At 41.8% G+C, this 21,187-nt stretch overlaps 1 protein-coding gene across 5 annotated transcripts in view; it reads left to right on the top strand.

Annotated features, from left to right (window-relative positions):
• Positions 1 to 21,187, top strand: part of SLC7A2 (solute carrier family 7 member 2) — a 445,257-nt gene that overhangs the window by 378,498 nt on the left and 45,572 nt on the right. For 4 of the 5 annotated variants that reach the window (XM_085642005.1, XM_085642008.1, XM_085642007.1 and 1 more), the window contains exon 7: positions 6,212 to 6,348. In XM_085642005.1, coding sequence (XP_085498131.1) covers positions 6,212 to 6,348 — 137 coding nt within the window. Of the gene's footprint in view, positions 1 to 5,843; positions 5,984 to 6,211; positions 6,349 to 21,187 lie in introns of all 5 variants that reach the window. The other variant, XM_085642009.1, reaches the window with a different exon arrangement.

The following is a 21,187-nucleotide window of genomic DNA, read 5'->3' as shown; positions in this document are numbered from 1 at the left end:
TGCTGGCAGAGTAGTCACAGGTCCAGAAGTGTACTGATTTGGTAATGCTAGAGGTCCAGTACTTATACCCAGTGGTGCCTTTAAAGTGGGGGAGACCTCAAAGAAAGATTTGAAGTGCACGGAGGTTCTCCCTTCCAGCCCTGGCTCAAGACAGAGTACACAGGGGTATTCACTCCTTTGTGTGGGAGCAGGACACAGCCCTTTCATTTGTGTCATCTCCTCCCTCCCATCCTGTTCAGGATGGCCCATATGCATGCAGATGACCACTTAGGCACACATATCCTTCCTTTGTGTGTAACTGTCTAGAGGGAATACAGGAAGCCAGCTGTCGCCCACCCCAAATGTGTATTCCAGACACAGGCAGAAGGCACCAAATGGCTAAAGTAAGTAAATACCAACTTTCTAAAAGTTGCATTTGCTAAACTGGAAGTTAAAATCCAACTTCACCATAAGTTGTGATTTTAAATTATGAGTTCAGTGACACTAAACTTGAAAAGTCTATCTCTTCAAAATTGTTAGTTATTCTTAAAAGATGTGATAAGGTAATTCTGATGTCATCCTATGGGTGAGCTAGGCCTTGCAGTAGTGAAAAACTAAATAGGGAGTTTTTAAATATCAAGACATGTAAGGTACATGTCTTACCTTTTAAATACACTGTACCCTTCCCTGTGGGTCATACAAGGCCTACCTTAGGATTGGCTTATATGTATGAAAGTGGAAGGTTCAGGTCTGGCAAGAGATTACACTTGCCAGGTCGACATGGCCGTTTTAAACTGCCCACACAGGCTCTGCAATGGCAGGCCTGAGACACGGTTAAGGAGCTACTTAAGTGGATAGCACAAGCAGTGCCGCAGGCCCACCAGTCACATTTAATTTTTAGGCCCTGGGCACATATAGTGCACCTTACTAGGGACTTATAAGTACATTAAATATGCCAATTGGGTATAAGCCAATATCACCATGTTTAGAGGAGAAAGCATATGCATTTTAGCATTGGTTAATAGTGGTAAAGTGCACAGATTTCTAAAGTCAGCAGAAACGAGGTCAGAAAAAGAGGAGGAAGCCAAAAAGTTTGGTATTCAAGCACATGCATGCTCCACTTCAGGCAGATGAAAATAGCTGATTTTAATATTTCATTTAAGTATATTCTTGAAATATAAACAGTCTCATTAGCAAAGCGCTATCATGGTTAAAAACTAGGTTTAGTCCAATGAAATTCAAGTATAGTGGTCCATACAAACTTGCCTCTAGTGTTTAGTTAAAAAGAAAAAATAAATAACTGCAGGAGCCCCGCTCCGTCGCTGCTGCTGTTGCTGAATGCTGGGTTACTGAACATCAATGCTTTCTACATTTAATTCCACCTCATGCCTCTTTTTCACAATTGTCCAATTTATGTTTATTTATCTTACTCTTTCAGGTTTTTTGTCATAATTGCTTTATGCCTTTGTTTCTGTTTCTCATTCTTTCTCTTCCTTCTCTTTTCTCCATTTGCTGTCTCTCTCTGTCTTGATCTGAGTCAAAGTCTGACCACACAAAATAAGGCCTGTTCCCAAAAACAAGTCCCCGTGCCCACATGTCACAAACTGAGCACTTGTTGCATCACTTAGCATATTTATCCTACTTGGTCCCAAAATCACTTCGCTTAAGTGTTCCTTGAAGATGTAAAAAATTTGGAACGCCCTTGATCTACTCAGTATGAATAGTGCTTTTCACACAGTCGTCCACACAGGGTAGAGCAATCTGTGTTTTTCCCTCTGGTTGATTTAATGAGGCTTGTTGAAAAAAAAGGGAGATAAGCAAAGCAGATCTTTGTGCTTACACATAATTTGAGATCTCTGATCTATCTGGACATTGTTTATTCAATTAAGCCATGGATTGCACAATTGGATGACCTCCTTGCAGCTGACTAGGTGGCCAATATGCCTGGGCATCTTTGGGTGATGACGCTTTTGTTGGTCAATGTGGCCTCGGTGTGAATAGTCTTGCCAACCACTGCCTTCCTTCAAAAGTTTTCCTTCAACCTTTCAAGCGCTAAGGTGTCTACCAAGCTCCACAATAGCATCATAATATCTATGTGAACGATGCAGATGTTTTAAACTCTACTCTCCCAAAAGGTTGGTGACATTGATATGTAGTATCTACTCTGCATCTTGATTGCATACAACCAGCTCACTAGACAGCTAATTTCCCTTGTGTCAGTACTGCCTCATTTCTTAGTAACAAAAGGCCACAGCTGTCTGAAAAATACATCCACTGAAGAGTGGGTGGGCTTTGCGATTTAGGGGAAACAGATTACAGTGTTCATCCACAAGCTTACTCCTGCAGTGTGCCCAGAGCTGTTTAGGGGCTCGCCGTAGTATGCAAGAAAACCTTCACCCCTCCATTTGTCCGTTTTTTGTCCTAGAACACCATGGATCGAATAGGCAGTCTGTGATTGAAGAAAGGGGCAATTTAGTTCTTTCGTGAAACTTGTGTGTAACTCTTGACGACAATTTTAGAATAACGTAATCTTTTAATTGATGACACCCTGCAATCTGATCGCTACTTCTTTACTCAGTTTCTGCACCTAAAATCCTAGTGTTCTCAAGTCACTAGGGGAAAGGGGGGGGACACCCTGTTTTCTTCAAAGAGGTGTCTGCTGGAGCCCGCCAAATTCACACTGCATGAGGTCCTGTTCAGGCTAAGTCACAGACGTTGTAGTAAGTCACAGACGTTGTAGTATTTCAAAGCTCAAAGCCTTTTCTGTACCAGTTAATTCATCTATCTTAGTTATGCAAATCATTTGAACAAACTCTGTGATGCCACTCTGCAGGAATGTCTTGTGAATGATAAACACGCTACATGCTTGTGACAGGCAGTCTGGGGTGCTTCATCGTAATTCAGTATTTAACCATAACATTTGTAATGCTATGTGAGACCTTTTACATTTTGGAACAGTTCATGCTATTTAATGCATAACTTGTAACTGGTAGCCAACAGTTACACCTGTTGGCATAGAAATACCTTACAGAGTCTTCCTGGTTTGGTACCAACATTTGCAGCACAATTCTGAAGCGCTTATGGATTAAGGGTATAATTTTACTCAAGAGTCATTGCTATGACATTGAAACCGACTCCTTATATTATTAGGGCCAACCCTATGAGTAAGTGCCTGTCCCCTGATGCTTGAAGTGCCGGTTAAGCTGAACCTGAGCAATAGTCGCAAATGCGCAGAAGTACTAGAGGGAATGTTTTGCATTAGAAAGACTCCAATCGACTAAACCGTGTTTTCTCAAATGTAATAAGCCTTAACAGTAATTGAACTCGTGACTTGGTATTCATAGCATATGTCAGCTGTGAGTTCACTCTGAAAGCCATTGTCCTAGCTTTATATTGGCTAATACTTGATTATTGTATGGAAAATGGCATTGACTACAGAAGACTCCACATTCAGGTGGTTGTACTTCATAAATTCTCATCCCATATTCCATGCATCATGTTAATTATTCAACCACCCCATACGGATATTATGTCATTTGTATTTTAATAATAAGCTCAAAATATTTCCATCAAAAACAAGCCCCTTCCACCCCTGGAAAGTAAAAGGTATGAAGTATCGTTCCTCTACACAAGAAAACAGGTAAAGGTGATCTGCATCTACTCTGGGGCAAATTCTAGAACACCGTCTGATCACAAAATGTGCTGCTACATGCATAAAGGAATCTTGGCTCTCCCTGAAAACAGGCAGTCCAGGCCAAATTGGTAGCCCATAACCTCTCTGCCAGAAGCACAGGCAATCAGATATGGTTCGTCCTTTTAAGCTACAACAGAACGGTGCATATTGAGCCCTAAGGTGCTTACGAGACCCAAGGAGGCGAAACATGTCTGCAGTTGCTTGTGCTGCAGAGGGCCATGGCCTGAGATAGCAAAAAAAAGCGGCATTGGAATGGAAACCAGAGCATTGATTGAGCCCCAATTGTGTTAAGTAGTTGTAAAGAAAGCATAAGAACTGCTCTAGTTCCTATTACACATTCACCGTTGGTTCATTGGCTTACCCGTCGGACCCTTGTTTTTTCCTATTAATTTAAAATTGATGCCAGAACTAACTATAAGTCCTGACTACAGAAGCCTTAACACAAGTCATCCTGGCTTTGGTAATCTTCCGAATTGATTATGCCAATTCACTATATGCAGGTATCCCGGCATATCAACTAAAACGCCTGCAGCTGGTGCAAAACCAAGCAGCCAGATTAATATACCACAATTCCAAATGGCACCATGTTAGACTTCTAATGAAAAGCCAACACTGGCTCCCAGTGGCCAAACGCTGTGCATTTAAGCTGGTGTGTATCACATTTAAAGCTCTCTATGGCAACAGTCCAGCATTTATATCCTCTGAGAATCAGCACTGCGCCCCCTCTGGGGACCTCAGGTCCTCTCATTTGAATGTGTTGGTCATCCTGTCCTTTAAATGTAAGAAACACGGGGGACTAAGATTTGTGGTCTTGGCCCCTCAATTCTGAAACTCTCTTCTTGTGGAGATTAGATCAGTGACCTCTTATGCGTAGTTTAGGAAACAGTTAAAGACCTGGCGGTTCCGCCAGGCAAATGACTAATTCCCTCACTGCTGCAAGTCTCCCTGGACTACAGCGCCATGAAACCGCCTGGTGTACGTGCGCTTTACAAGTTCATTAACATAACATAACATATGTGGCTGCCCTGTATCAGTCCTCTAGCGTTGGTAGAGCACACAGGAAGCCGAAAGAGGTGTATTTTCTCCATTCTGCCTCTTCATAAAATAGAGCCAGTGTCTAGTTTATGTCGGCATCAGGTCTTATTGAAAGCCTAGAGTAATTGTGTTGTATTAAAAGACAAAAGAACACAAGACTGCCTATCGGGAGAATATATGTTTTATACTTGAACATATGTGATAAATAATGTTTCCGATACAAACCACAGTAATGAGAAGATTTGTGCACTTTGTCATAGCTATAATCAAAGCATCATACCATAGCTGAAACATTATAACGCCTTGGTGATCCTTCCATCTTTTAGTCACATCACGTGATCTATCATTGTATCATGAAATATTGCCTGAACCCATAGGTTTCCTGCATTGCAATATGTAATTGCCCCCAACATTCGCATTTTTTATTCAATCTGTACCAGTCCTGGGGCTCAGAGGTTTTCACAATTATTTTAAGAATAATTAACTACAAAAAAGTACGGGCAGGTCTTTAACGTTACCCTGAAACAGATTTTAAAAACACATTCCTCACCTAAGAAAGTTAAAAAAAAACCAATGTCATATTCAATATGTTAAGAGGACAGCTTCATCAATACCATAGCATTTATAAAGTTGTCATTGTTGGTCACTCAGTTTTCCTTAAAAAGCAAGGCAGCTGTGAAATAAAATAGCTTATTTGATAATTTTGCCCACCCCCGCCCCTCCCCAGACCAGCTGCAGTGTTTTCAAGCTTGACAGGTAAAGGCAATACATGAATATTAGAGTAGAGGTCAAAGGAGAAGATTTGCTGAAGAAGATGCATTGATATGCCCATTTTAATTGTTCTGCCAATGTTATTGTTATGCACTTAGCTCTGTACACCATGTGTCTGGCTACTGCTATTGAAGGACATTACCTTCCCCGCACGGCAGGGATTACAACGCGGAAGTGCCTGGTGACACATGGGCGTCCAGCACCTAAGAGCCAATCACATTCTTTCGCTGGTTTCAATTTCTTGTTGTTGCATGCTGTAATGAATTCATTGATCTATGCATATCGCTTTCTCATGACCTACAACCTTTTACAATCTTGCATGACCTTGTGTTTGCCCTGGTGCATGTCTTTGCTTTTTATTCAGTCTTCTTGGATCAATTTTCCCAATGCCTCGTGTAATCTATGCTATGGCGGAAGATGGGTTGCTTTTCAAATCTCTAGCTCAAATCAATGCCAAGACGAAGACCCCCGTGCTTGCTACTATGTGCTCCGGTGCCATGGCAGGTGAGAGAGAAACACTGAGAAAGTGGCCGGGTGTCCCCTCCTTCATGAAGCGCACGTTTACTTACTTTGCCCCACCCTGTTTTGGCATGTAGATGTAAGTCTCTAAGTGTCCGTTTTCTATTTCTAACATCTCTTAGTTTTATGTGTGTAGCGTACTTGTAGAAGTAGATCAGCTCTTGTAGTAACTATCACTTTATCACTTGAACCTTAACCGTTTTTCTGTTCTAGCCTGCTGGGCTCTCTGTTCCCTTTGCCTCGAATCATGTTTGCCATGGCGCGAGATGGCTTGCTCTTTAGATTTCTGGGCACAGTGAGTAAGCGGCAGTCTCCAGTCGCCGCCACCCTGACTGCAGGGCTCCTCTCTGGTAAGCTGAGAAAATGAAGGCCTCTACGCAAATGGGAAGTGAGTTGTGCATGCAGGCGCGTGGACATGTTCCTAATTTATCATGCATGCGTGTCTCAGATTGAATAATACCTGGCGGTGTTAAATGGCGCAAGGGATGAATTGGGGCACGTCACTTGGAAGACATTTGGTTTATGAAAGTGTGGTAGAAATCCGATTTGATGCACGTTTATGGTCAGACTGAATGCAATAACTACATTTATGCAAATGCGTGACACGTTTTCTTTTTATTAAGATGGTAAAACGAATACCACTGAAAATGTTTACTTACGGTGCAATACAGTACAAACATATTAAAGACATACAGCCTCATTTTGTGTTGTGCTCATCAGGTAAACGGTCTTAAGAGGTGATAGTTACGCTTTGGGTCCACTGCATGATAAATGCAAATACCCCTCACTTCTGATTTTTTGCATGCGCAATAATACCCCAGGGTCCTTCCTGGAAGACATTGGGCTATCAAAACTGTAATATTAATATCATGCTCAAAAGCTGTCGCAGAAAAGTATATTTACATGTTATTCCCCACCGTATACATTACTGGGTGCATAACAGACCAAACATCCTGCAAATGGGTTGTGTTGCACCCATTACTACAGCACATCTAGGAACTTAAGGGGCTTATTTATGAGCCCTTCTGCAACACTTTTGCGCCACCAGTGCGTCACTTTTTGTGACGCTCCGGCAGTGTAAAAAATGTGCGTTGTTGTGCCCTATTTACAAAGTGACGCATCTAAACAAATGCGTCACTTTGTAAACCCCTGCGCAACATTATACCTGTGTCAGGTATAATGTACTGGGTGGGCGTACCCCCGCATTTAAGCCTCATAGAAGTGGCGTATTGCGGTGTGCAACTTCTAGGACGCTATTGTGTGAAAACCTTACGCAGGCCGGACACATTGCTGGAGTTACGTCTGTTTTCAGACACACCCCAGCAATGCGCCACTTTTGCGCATACATATACGTCAGGAATACTGACGTATCTGTAACTCTTTGCGACATCATGCGCCGCACTTTAAATACCGCGCATCTATGGTGTCGCATGAAGGGTGCACTGTGAAGTGTCGCACCGCTGCTTTGTCGCAGCACTGTGACACTTCTCTTAAATGAGGCCCTAAGTGTATTGACAATTGTAACACCTTATTTGTTCACTGTGATCAATGGTTTGTTTGAAAAGTTAATAATTCATTACTTTAATTACACATTATACATGCTTAGTAAACTCCTAATTTGTCAGTGACTGTCGATTATTACTCTTTATAATGTATTTTGTCTTCGATGGTCCTTAAATTATGCTGTGATTTTGTCACTGTGCATGGCACAGAAAACACATTCAAACCGTGTTCAAACATTCAAACACAGGCCTCAAAAAGCTGCTTATAACTTCTGTCACACACAGGTCTCGTTTGATTCTAGATTGTTCCAATAAGGTCTCTACGTTGGTTTTATATTCTGTTGTCAAATTTTCCGTTTTATGTTTTTTACCAAGGCCCTATTTTCATATCAGGAAGCAAATATTTAACCAATGTAACAGTTATTTTAAAAAGCATGAATGGCTCATCCATGCCCAGGTGAGGTCAAAAATGGGGTTCAGCAAAAAAAAACCTGCAGATGAAAAGTGATGTGATTGAATCACATGTTATCTTGATGTTACTGCTCTGTTATCCATGTGGTACTTGTGTGAGAGAGACATTTCACTCGAGATGCGCTTATTAGATGTCTTCATGAAGCACTGTGTTGAATTTCTTTTTTTTATTTGTATCATCCACGGTCAAATGTTCTTCTGTTCAATAGGAGTTTCATGTCTGTCTCATGTATTCTGTCGACCCAAGTGTGGAGAAGGCAAAACCATTCAGTGAATTGTTTAGTAGTCAGCGAGGGCAGCAGCTGCAGCTTTGATCAAATGGTCAATGGACGTGGCCATTTTATAAAGTGCAGTGTCTCTCGTCTCGGGGTGGGGCCATTCCTGCTGCTGATTGGCAGGAAAGACTTGCATAAAGTCTAAAGGGCGCATATCGGATAGGCCGTCTGTCTTGCAATGGTCAGTCCAACATGCGCTCTTCAGCCCACACCAATACCAGCTGTGTAACAGCCCGCCGGACTGCAGGCACAGTCTCCTAGTAGAACAAGCATTGGCATAGCCAAAAGGTCTCTCCTTTGGAACCTTATAAGTGGACTACTGTTAACAAGTAGGCAGTAGCGCTTGTGAAAAGCACAGCGCTGTAAAAAAAAATAACATGCAAAACCTTGGAATTAGAGAACATTTCTACGCGGACGGTGCCGGTGCTCTAAGGAGACCGTTTCTGTCTGTTGTAATGGAGCGCAAGAGCTTCATACAGAGTGCGCCTGTGCACGGCGAAAGAAGTGCGGGGAAATATTTTCTCTTTGTGCACGTTCAGAAGCTGCATATAGTGTGTTTCCATGTCATTGCAGGCATTGTGTGGTAGAGGTGGGCGAGCCAATACATTATAAGGGAGAGCCGAGCCAAAAGTCTGTGCACGAGCCGAGCAGTAAAAATGTTTGGCATGTTAAATAATCAGTAAAATCAATAAAACAATCAATACAAGTTAATTATTTCGCCAATACTGGGAGTTCTGATGAAGCAACAAATGAAGTAATAGTTCTCGAAACACGTGTTGACTTGAGTTACTTTTTGTCAAACTTAGTATAAAAAACTATTAAACAGTAAAATATCAAGTACTGTGAGCATCACGTTCTTTCAATGTAACTTCAGAAACCTGTCTAGTCCATTGTTGATCTTCGCAACAGAAATTATAGGAACTAACTTAGTGAATAGAAACTGCCCCCAATGTCCCGCAGCCTTTGACATTTCTCAAAAAATCAGCCACTCAATACTAAGCAATGTTTAGCGAAAACTCTTTTTGGGTGGTTATCAGGATCTGTTTCTAGCGTCAATCTGACCCTCCCTCTGGGTCTTCTCTACACTATGGAGTGACTCAGCTACCATGCCATCCAAGAGGAGACATCCAGCAGCACAGCATAAGAGGGTATGGAGCTGTAGCCCCACACACTGGACTTCGCAATGTCCTAAGCAAAGCAAGCAAGAGGTACACTACTAGTCATAACAAAATAGGATGCCATGGAACGAGGCATACAGTGCGTCGCCTATGCTGGCTGAAGGTCACGCACTGTGCTCTAAAGGTGTCAGGTGGATGCCTAGGGACTCCGGAGAGCAGAACTGACATGGTGAAAGGGGCCCTGACATGTTCTCAAGATGTCGGGCAAGGGAGAGGATCTAGCGTTACGACCAGAGCTACCAGGTTATTCTGGCCAAATCGAGGAATCTCTCCGTACCTTAAGGAAAATATGAGTGACCATGTTTGATGTAACTAACTAGTGCTTATTATGTAAACCGCTCCAATACCTTCGGGTGAAGTTCAAGTTATATAAAATGCAACAAAAAAATGTCTTGAAAAATAAAAGTGCGAGGGAAGCTGCACTGTGGACTAAGCGCTATGGCTGCAAAGAAACGCAGAGTCTCCGTAATCACGGCTGAGCAATCTATTTGGCTGCATTGTGCTCCCCGTGAAAATAAATAATTTGCGCATGATCTTCCGCACTATTAAGCTCACCCACCTTACTGCCAGTACACCACTGCTCCTGCCTCCATTCTGTATAGTGATTGCCCCGGTGAAATCATGTGTGAATTTGCCTATTGGAAGCATAAAAACAAGTGGAACCTCCTTCGAAAAAAGACCCAAACTCTCATGTGCTGGCAGAAACGGTCAAAACAAGTTACCCACTATAAAACAATCATCAATGACTACAAAACAACGCACTGAAGATAAGAATTAATATTTAACAGAAGATGCCATTATCCGGACCTTTATTTTAATAGACTCCAGTTTCCTGTTATTTACATGCATAAGAATGAAGTTGGAATATTTGTGCTGTGTGAATTTATGACCTTGAGAATAACTTCCAAATCAACAAGGTTTCCTGAAGTTTGTCACGTGACATGACCAGCCCGAGCCGCCTAAATCCAAAACATGCGCGGCTGCGTGTGCCAGATCGGCGGCGGCGGCGCGTTTGGAGCAAAAGTGCACCAGGGCCAGCGCGACCGCCATCTGTTTCCAATTAACGCAAGACTTGGGCACGATAATTTGAAACAGACGGCACTGCTGCTCGCTCCCGAGCACCCTAGGCCAGGGGAGAGAGAAGGGGGGACATGCACCCTCCTTGGGCCAATTGTGTGCTGTCTTTCATAGACAGATGCATGCAAAGGCCAATAGCGGGAGATTTAATAAAAAGCACACGCACAGGCATGTGTTCAGAGTTTTAAAGCCCTTACTAAAAGCCTCGCAGAGCAGCGCATGCGCGCTGGCTCAGGCGAGACCTAAAAAGGAGAGCTGGGCCAGCCTGCTCCAACCAATCATAGCGCTACTCTATTGCTGAAAACGGCATGAGAGCAGCTCCAGGATTGGTTAGGTTTGTTGGCTGTATTGTTAGGCATCAAGAAACCTACATCTAATTCAGAGAGCGGAAGAGCCGGAGTCCAGAGATGAGAGAATTAGATCTGAATGACCATATTGCAAAATAGACAGTGGGTTGTCAGTGAGGACAAGCCTGTTGTGTTCATATAGGCCGACTATCAACCTGTGCCCTCAAAGCAAGCCTTCGCCTGTGCTTACCACCACTGCTTGTGTGAGGAATTTAGAATTGTGGTTGTTAAACAGTAAGTGCTGTGAAACAGGCTGTGGTACTTTACGTTACTCAATTAACACTATTGTCGTAGTTGTGATCCAAAGCGACGTGGTGAGCTGGAGTACAGAACTGAAGACGGGGATGTCTTTCCTGTCTGCCCCAGAACACAAGTGACTAAATGGATTGGTTACTGTCACACTGGGGCTTCCCTCCTTTCACTGCCCTCTATTCTGCCTCACAAACACCATTCGTGGACACCCTTTCCGGTCTTCGGGGGCAGAGGGTCGGCAGTTCTACCTTTGCACTCTCCTCCCTGGAGCAGGTGAAGGGGGTCGTAGTGCGCCCAGTGTTTCTGGGTATGACACCACTGCCCGCACTACGGTGTCGCTGTCCACTCACTTGTGCCTACCTACCATCCCCAGCCAAGGGCCCGTTAGCCTGCCCAGTATGCTGAAATTTTGACCGCCGGACCAGGTAGGAGTCTCGGGTGGGGGTGGCGAAGCAGAGGGTGAGGGATAGGAGTCAAGGGTAAAGACATAAATTGTGAGCCCTGGACTGAGAGTGGGACTCTTTTTTTGGATGACCGGGAAGGGAGCTGAATATCTGCCCCTTCTTGCCTCTTGGTTTTGTGTGCCTGGCTTTACGTTTAGGAAGGCTTGCCCAAATTAATGCTTACAGACATTGGCATTTAGTGTGTTCTTCAAGAGCCGTTCGGCTCGATTGGCACACCTCTTTTAAATGTCACTAGCCGCCACTGTTAGTAGTATTTATGTAGCTCTTTTCAGCGCTTAAATGCATTATTTGGATGGGTAATGCACTACACCAGGGAGAGAGCGCATGGTTGGAACAGCATTGTACATGGCCAGATTCTCTGCTGGAAGCGTTTCTGTTGTTGTGCTTGAGTGACCAGAAATATGATCTCTTGTATTGTATTGTACTGAAGAGGTGTGACAGGCAGATTATGATTGTAGTAAACTGGTGGTATAATTTACTCTGTGGGTCCTGTTTTATGTGCATGGTTTCTTTATATTTTTCGATCCATTTCCTTTGCTGATTGCAGGAGTTATGTTCTCTAGTCTGAAGTTATTAAAGTCTTGGCAGGAGGGGCAGACAGGGACAGGGCGAAAAGAGAGAGAGGCAGAGATCTGCCTGGATGGTTTGCTTTACAGTCACCCTCCATGATGTTGAGACTATGAGAAGTCTAGCATTGATAATGAAAATGTGGTGATTCAGGGAATGGACTGTATCAAAGTCCTCGTGGGTGCCAGCTCAGTATGGTAAAGCCCTTTAGCCAATAGCTGTCCACCCTCTAGTGTTACAGAAATTTCCTCTTGTTTGCTGATATCCTGCAAACAGGGTCAGACTGGCCTCTAGGGCAATGATGGAAGGTCTAGTCTGACAGGTCAGTCAGTGTATGGGCCAGTTTTATGGCTGCTTATGACGCTGTTATACAGTCTGCTGGACAGGTGTTTACTCTTGATTTCCTGATTATTAAAGCAAACATTGCCTGCACCACTCTCAAATCCATGCAGCCTTCCATGCCTTGCAAAACAAATATACGATGTGTTTTTACAAGTTCAAAACTGCTCTAGTATGCAAACATGGGACATCTTTTTAGCTTTTTATTCCACTAACGTATGGCATTTTTATTTTGGTGCCCAAGCCAATTTTGAATCCAAGCCCGAGGCTGTCTTGCTGTGGCTAATGAAGGGTAAACTTACACCACAGTAAGCTAATGTGTGGTGCTGACATGCGGCTTACTGCAAAAGAAAATACGCGTGGAGTAAAAGATGCAACCATCGTTTACCCGTTTTTGCATCCACCCCACATTCCAAACATGTACAAACATTCCATCTTACACCCCAACATTCCACATTCGTGTCTTCTTCCTCCATTTTCCATTGAAAATGCTGCTCGACTTGTTGGTGCCTGTGATAAGCAATCTCTCTGAAAGGCCTGAGCCGTTTTGCTCTTACAGAAAAGGAAAGTTAGATGTTTGATTTTTTTTAAAATGTATTGCAGCTTGCTTTATTACCAGTTGCTTCAGAATAAATTGTCCTCTCATTTAAAACTGGTAGGACAGTGCAGTGGATTGAGTGCATGCAAATTAAGAGTCTCTCAGCACCTCTAAAAATAGATGTTGCTGTTACTCAACTCAGTGGTGGTAATTTCTCCCACTTCCGAAAGAGAGAAGGAAGGGAATCCCTCATCATGATCACACATATGATCTGCATGGCGGTAATGCATAACATTTTTCCTATCATTCTGCTCACTTACTGCATTTCAGGAGGGAGAAGGTATGGTAGTGTCTGTCTGGATTCAAACGTTTGACTTGCAAGTCAATAACAGGTATTGTGATTGTGGGGGTGCTGTACCCCTTGAAAATCTGCATGAGAATAGTGCACACAATAGTGGGTGGATCGGAGATAGTGTTAACCTCAAAGTCCATGAGGTAATGTGTCCCCAGAGACCAAATTCAAAACAACATTTCAAAATACAATTAAGAAGGAAGGGTTGACTCAAAAAGTGAGTTTGAGACCAGAAATTTAGAGAAAACCATGAAGGTTTATTACAAATACAAGGTACAATACCTGGTACATGCAGGAGCAGTGGTAATCTCATTGACATGCATAGAAGTAAATGGCCCAATAAGATTTCAAGCGCAGAATAATACAGTAATAAAGGCAAAATCAAGAAGTAATTGAAGTCTCTATATGCAACAAATCAATAGAAGATGAAGCAGCATCCATAACAAAGATCCAAGAGAACAAGAAGGATTGCAAAGTCAGCATGGTATGATGGTTGCTCTAGCAAACTATATTTTCTCATTTCAAAACATCTCATAACCATAGCACCGCAGCACTAATCCAGTCCATGAACACTGATGGCCCCTTCTGACCTTATGTGATCCAGAGAATCAACAGAGAACGATTGTGAATAAATGCAGTACCGGGTGTTCGCAGGAAGACCCTTGAAGATGTTCCAAATGGCCTTCTTTAGCAAGAACAGTGTGTCATCCAAAATAACCAATCCACGACTTGCTGTATGTAGCGTCAAAGAAGAAACGTAAACACAGATCGAACATCATGATTTTGCATCCATTTTCACAATGACTATGAGGCTAAATTGAGGCTTAGTTAAATCTAAGCAAGAAAAAGAACACTTTAACACATCATAATGAATTTGTTTCAATTGCGATAACTCCATGTTAATATGCATGTGTGGAGTCAAATGTAGAGCAAAAATATTAATTCATTTTGCAGTTCAATTGTAGAAAGCTTCTACAGCATTAAGCAGCTCAAGACGATTTAACTTCCCACTTAAAATTTAGAAACGCCTTGCAATCCTTGCCTACAATCATCCCAAAAATGTAGTACTTGTTTTAAACAGTCACATGTATCATTTATAGAGTTAAATCACAAAAAATTAAAACTGCTAAATAAACGATATAACTGTGAGCATGCTCAGCTTATATTTTCCACGCCTTGTTACGTTAGTCACTGAGTAGATATAGAATGTTTGTGTGCTAGATGTTCTTTATAACAAACACCGTGTTGAAGGTGAAGGTGAAGTTGATCACTAGGAAGTTAGCAGACTTCTGCTTGTGTTGAAAGTATGTTTCAGTCTGTATCTCAGAATGTTTTACTGACATTGAAGAGGAAGATATTTGAGAACTCGTAAAGTGTGTCCTTGTTTTAGATTTCTGGAACACTAACCATCATTTCTATGGCAAAATCAAGCCCCCTCATTTTGTCAACTTCGAAAAGAACTCCTTTACATTGTATAGCTTTGAGTACATCACAATGGCATTCAGGTGTGTCACGCATTTCACATAAATATTAAATGTTAACAGTCTAGTAGCGCGTTTAGAACATTGTGGTGGGGGCGCAGTTGAACACCGGGGAATCAACTGCTGCTGTTGGAAGTACATGTTTTTCTCAAAATGTCTGACTTTGCTCTCACATGGCTGCGGGAGATTAGCGTTAAAATATGGAAAATGTACTCTAATGTTATCTTCAGGAGCACATTCCATAATCTCTATCTCATAATCATGAGAAAAAACAGTTCTCTCTCAAACATGTTCCATCAAATCCTAGCCGAAGGTCAGCATTTTTCACAGGGTAAAATCACCTGAGAACTAACCAGAATGTCTAGAATTAGCATTGCACCTCCAACAAATGATTTATATTGTGACTAAAATCTGTTAAAACCCTTTACATGAGTTACTTTTTGTGACCGCCAAAACCTAGCATTCACTGCAATGCATTTCAATGGGAATCATTTTTCCAAGGGCTGTAATGGCCACCACAACATGCTGCCCATGTTCTGGCAAGTTAAGGGGATAGTCCCTTTATGTTGAAAGTATGCAGATATTAAATTAAGAATAGTAAATCTATACATACTTTTATATGCTTATCTTCACAATATTCTGCCCATTGAAATTCTTAATACACTATTTTGGCAGGAAAATATATAAAACCGAGTATGGTGTGATTGTGTTAGTAGATATATTGTACAGCATCTGGCTGGTTACAGTGCTGAAGGCAGGACGCCTTCTGGGATATCTCTGCCAACAAATTCACAAACGTGACACATAAAATAGAGAAAAGTTTTATTGCATCTTTTTGGCTCCATGTTCTCCTGGCTTTCCTTTATATATCCAGGAACCTGAATGTTAGTCAGATAAGTGTTTATGAATGGCTTTAAACTCTATTTCTTTTTTCCATGATTCTGTCATAGGTAGTGCTTAGAGTTCATATTTTAGAGCTAAAACCAAAGCAGAGCATTTAAATAGACCTTACTGTACATTGGCAGCAACTCCTTTTGAGGCAGCAGCATTACCCAGGTTTCTACAAAATAGATACGTGAAAAGTGAATTCTCGTGCACTTGCATCTGTGTTAATGAATGTTACAAGAGATTTGCAGGCCTCTCTGAATGGTGTTTGCATTCTGAATACAGTATCCCGTGATTTCAGCCTAAAATGGATTAAGTAAACCTGACTTTCATTTTGAAAAAGCCCCATAACCTTTGTTTCTAGTTAATCCGATGTGGAGGTTTAATAATACCAGTTCTTAATCACATAAACATGACCTGGATTTGCCTATTCTCTGACCCAATAAAGGAAAAAAAAATAAAGGAAAAATTCCAACTACTTAAGGTGCAATTGAAAGATTGCTTTTAGAGGAAAGAATTTTAAATATAATTAAAGGTTTGTCCACATGGCAGATAATAGTCCATACATCTAGAGTTAAACCACCCCAATACCCCGCCCCTTTATCAGGCAACAACATTTGTCCCTTTAAACATTAATCTTTTTTTAAGACCGCCCACATTGAGATAAGTTGTGCTCTTGCTGACCTTCATGGACTGTTTTAAGCCTTTGGTTTGTGGTGGGGCCCGCTGACACTCATTTATAGATACCCGCACTTATTTTCCATCATCAGACTTTGAACCAGAACAAGAGAGAGAAGGGATGAAAAGTAGGAAATATGAAGGATAAAACTGAAATAAAGAGAAAAAGTAGGGAAGAAAAAGATCATCCAAGAGGGAGGTCAGAGACAGGGAGTCTATGGTGGTGGATGAAAGATGCATGAGGTGGAATCAAGATTAGTCAACTGTGGAATTTGGCAACCCTACCATCCCGCAGTGCCGCCAGCAGAATTCTGAGAAAAACTTTGAATCCTGGCACTTATTTCTGCAAATTAAGCACTATATAAATCTTAGAGCAACTTGGAAAGCTACAATATCATTATCATACCAACTGACATGAATATTGTGTCCTAAAGACCTTTCACAAAAATATCAACCCATTGGTGCAATAGTAGAACATCTACCCTCAGTGGGATCCTATTTTTGTAAACAATATTTAGGACACAATACTTATGTCAAAAAGTATTCTGGCATACAACCCAGACAGATGCACCCAATAAGTAAAAAAAAATAGTTTCCTGGTTTGTAACTGCAGTAATCCATGCGGAATCACAAGGGGAGTAAATCGACAATTTTTTTTCAAACACCTGGTTTGTTTTCTTAGTGGAGTGCATTTAGCAACCGTTTCGTAATGGAGTACTTCTAGCAATCAGTGTTGTCTCACATAGTATACACCTCTATATCAGCCACATTATTACTAGCTTTGCCAGTCTGCCTTTCATCTTCCCTTTAGAAAATCAAGATGTGTGGCTCCCGAATAGTCCCAAATGCCATGGCTTATTTCAACTAAAATGACACTTGCTTCAGCTTCAAACCTTCTATGACCAGGAAGTGTGATCATTATTTGTAGATTTCTTGTAAACCATGCACCCCAGAACCTGGAATCTTTCAGATGCTCTTCAAATAAAGGAGTGACCATAGCAACATATCCTCTAATGGGGTTTTGGCAGAGCAGCTGCAGAAAGTAGAAGGGAAATAGCATTCAATCTGATGGGGACGTGTAAACTTCTAGCACCCCACCGCCCGAACCTAATCAGAGCACAAACTCAATGCCAGCTGTTGAAGTTAGTGTCTCTAGCCTGAAGGAATGGGAAGAGAAACAGGACTAATTGGCCGACCTTAAGAAACTGTAAAGTGGTCAAAGGTGACCTACTTCACCCTTATTAAGGTTGAAATGAGCGAGCGCTCTATGTCCTGCACCAGCGACATTCTCAGTATAGGACCCTCTAAAAGCCACATTTGCAGGCTCAATGTGCCAGCATGTACCTACCTGCCCAATCCATTTTAGATTCCTAGTCATTACGAAAAACTGTTATCATAGAGACGTACAGCTGCCAATGTAATGCCCTACACTGAGTCCAGTGCTGTATCCACTACCAGCTCTGATCCCCCAAAAGTGCCCAAGGAGGCAAGTGCATAGATGTGCATAGATGTGCTGAAACAGTAATATTTGAAGGAAGAACCACAAACCATGGGAGCATGCTTAACAAGTAATCTAATTTATCTTCAGTCATTACTTTTAAAACGATCGAGGTCTTCATTGGGTCCAGCTCCTCGCCTTGTATTGGCATAAAGTGAGTTGTCGACAGCTGCCTTGTCATTTGACCATAGGACTTGTGCGCTGTCCTCTGTCTTTTAAGGAAATTGAGGATGTTGTCTAAGGCAAAGTGAGTAAGTCTTTCCACTTGCATCAAACCTGCAAGAAAGAACTGCTCTACGTCCTAGTTGCCTTTTTTTTTCCTTGGGTCCATCACTACCGCTGACAGACTTTTAGACGAAAACACCATCCTTTGCACCTTATAATTGCCTCCCCAGATGTGCACCGCTACTAGGATTTGGAACAACTGCAAACATTTCACATTCTTGATCGGGTCACTCTGTAACCGTTTCTAGGGCCAATATTTCATGCATTCTTTTCTATGAAAGAGTTTTTCAAAACCTATCCTTCCAGTAGCGTCTGTGTATAAAGCTAACATAACCTTAGAAGCAACTGGCATCTAATTACAAACATCGACCCAAATCCTCAACGCCCCCCATCATTACTTCCATTGAAAGTCTTGTGCGGTAATGTTTTGCTTGAGTCCTAACATGTCTCCTGTTGTATTCTTGGAAACTGCTCGTCCCACTTGTGGTGGGGGGTGTTCTTGGAGAAGAAAATGTACCTGCCCCACCAGCCCCTGCTGCAGATGCAGGGGTGTCTTAGAGGATGAATGCAAGCTTCCATAACATGCTGGAATTGAAGTATATTTCCCATGTGTACAATGTGTTTATATTATTGCAAATCAATTTAGATTCCCAAAAAGGATGGCTTCTTAGTTAGACCCTCTGTCTGGTTTGGAACTAGTAGGACACCCAAAGAATTAGCCAAGGCCACTAAAGTAAGGTTGGGATCATGAACAAAAAGTCTTGCGATAGTGCACAATATTATATGACATCACCATGTGTATAACTACTTGTTCCAGGAAGAAAATAAATGCCTTAAAATACACTCAGAAAATTTAGAATACCATAAGAAGTCCCTTACCAACAATGAAATTGCAGTCAAATAGAAATCACTAGAAACTTACGTCTTCTGTGTGCACTTGTGATAGCCTGAATGCAAATGTCATATTTTGGTGTCATGGCCACTCTTCCATTTTTTTTGTTGTCATCAATGGCCTAGTCAAACTAAGTAGATCTAAAAATGCAAAACATGTAGTCTTGGCCAATTACTCTTTCAATAATCAGGTTGCACAGGATATGAATCAAACAATATTTCCCTGGTACTTTCTTGGGAACAAATCCCAAAGGTGAACATTAACCTGGGTCTTGGGGACCATGAAAGGGACCATGGATTCTGCCTGACAATTGTTCCTTGTCTATCTTGCCCTAACAATGAGTGAGGTTACCAGACATAAGGTTAACCCCACACTGTGCACGGACAAAGATTGTGCGCGGTTGGCAGCCTAGTGGACATTCAGTGCTTGTAGTCAGGCCCTGCTGCCAAATCCATACCGCAAACAGGCAAAAGCTGTGGGTGGCATGGGGGAGGCCTAGTTAAGTATGGTGATAAAATATTACTTGAAGTTTTTTTTTAAAACTGGAAATTCACTGAAAAAACCAAAGGTTAAAATGACGCTATAACTAGATATGGCTATAATATCTCACTTTACAATTTAAAAAAAGTTGAAACATTTTAATGCAAAAACCTAAGGTTAAAGGGAAGTTGTAGTTAAGTGAGAATGTCAGTAAAAATGTTGCATTTTTAAACAACAAAACAAAAACCACTGTAATTCACCAGTCATAGTTAACTGAAGTAACTATAACTCTCTCTCTCGGCAAACAATAGAAATCTGAATGTAGTAAGTGTATTATGCCAAATTTCAGGCATATTCCTCAACGTGCCCAATTTATAACCATTAACAAATTGCTTTTCAACTGATAAGATATACAAAAGTGTTAGCCTTTAAATTCCACTATCACCTTTTTTAACCATGAATATGTCAAAAACTACTGAACGAACTTACATCAAATCACATAAAGCATGCTCTCTGAGTAAACCTGGCAATATAGGACCATCTTACAATGATACCCATTATGAATTTTTTATATTACACAAGTCATATTTAATATTCATTTTTAATTGTGCCTGTGAATATTTGTTACATTATTTGACTCCAAAGACAGTCTTAGCAATAGAGGACAATATGGCACCGTGACCATGTATGTTTTATCACTACCTCCCTGTTAGAACTATCAGCCTTATGGTGGTCTTTCCCCAAACGTTTTGCATTCTTCCCCTCATTTTTGCTCATCTTGTTTTTTCTGGCCTTAGGACTCTGGGCTCTGCACCACTGCTAACCAGTGCTAAAGTGCACGTGCTCACCCCTTAAATAGTGTTTGGATTGGGTGATGCTCATTTGTCATATTTAATTTACCTGTAAGTCCCTAGTACAGTTGTACTCAGTGCCCAGGGCCTGTAAACTAAATCCTACTAGTGGACCTTCAGCACAGATTGTGCCACCCACTTAAGTAACATGTCTCAGGCCTGCCATTGCAGCCTGTGTGTTCAGGATTAAACTGCCATTTCAACCTTGCAAAGTAAACCATTTGGCCCAAACCTTCCTTTTTAATACATATAAGTCACTACTAAGGTAGGCTCTGGACAGCCCAAAGGCCTGGGTATACTGCATGCAACACATTGGACATGTACTTTTGAGGTTTACATGTCCTGGTAGTGAAAACACTTGTGTTTTTACTACTGCAAGGCCAACCTCTCCCATTGAATAATGTTTGTTAGACTTGGCATCCTTGACCAGGTTTCCCCTGACCTTTTGCCTCTACCCACTGCGTTTTTGACTGTGTGCTGGATTTCGTTTTTTGCTGGCTATAATGCTTTGGGCACTTTGCCAGTGCTGATCAGTGTCAAAGTGCAAGTGCTGCCTATGTAAATTGTCATTATGATTAGTTATCCATTATTGGCATATTTGACTTAATGGTAAGTCACTAGTAAAGTAAACTGATGGTGCCAGGGACTGTAACTCAGATGCTAGTAGTGGGCCTGCAGTACTGGTTGTGCCACCCACACAAATAGCCTTTTCCAAATATGACTCAGACCTGCCACTGCAGTGTCTGCACGCAGTTTTAACTATGTAGACTTGGCAAGTGCCCAACTTGCCAGGCCTAACCCTTCCCTTTTACTACCTGTTAGTCACCCCTAAGGTAG

This window comes from Triturus cristatus, chromosome 2_2 (assembly GCF_964204655.1).
Source record: "Triturus cristatus chromosome 2_2, aTriCri1.1, whole genome shotgun sequence".
Classification (NCBI taxonomy): Eukaryota; Metazoa; Chordata; class Amphibia; order Caudata; family Salamandridae; genus Triturus; species Triturus cristatus.
This window is presented reverse-complemented; position numbering and strand designations above follow the sequence as displayed.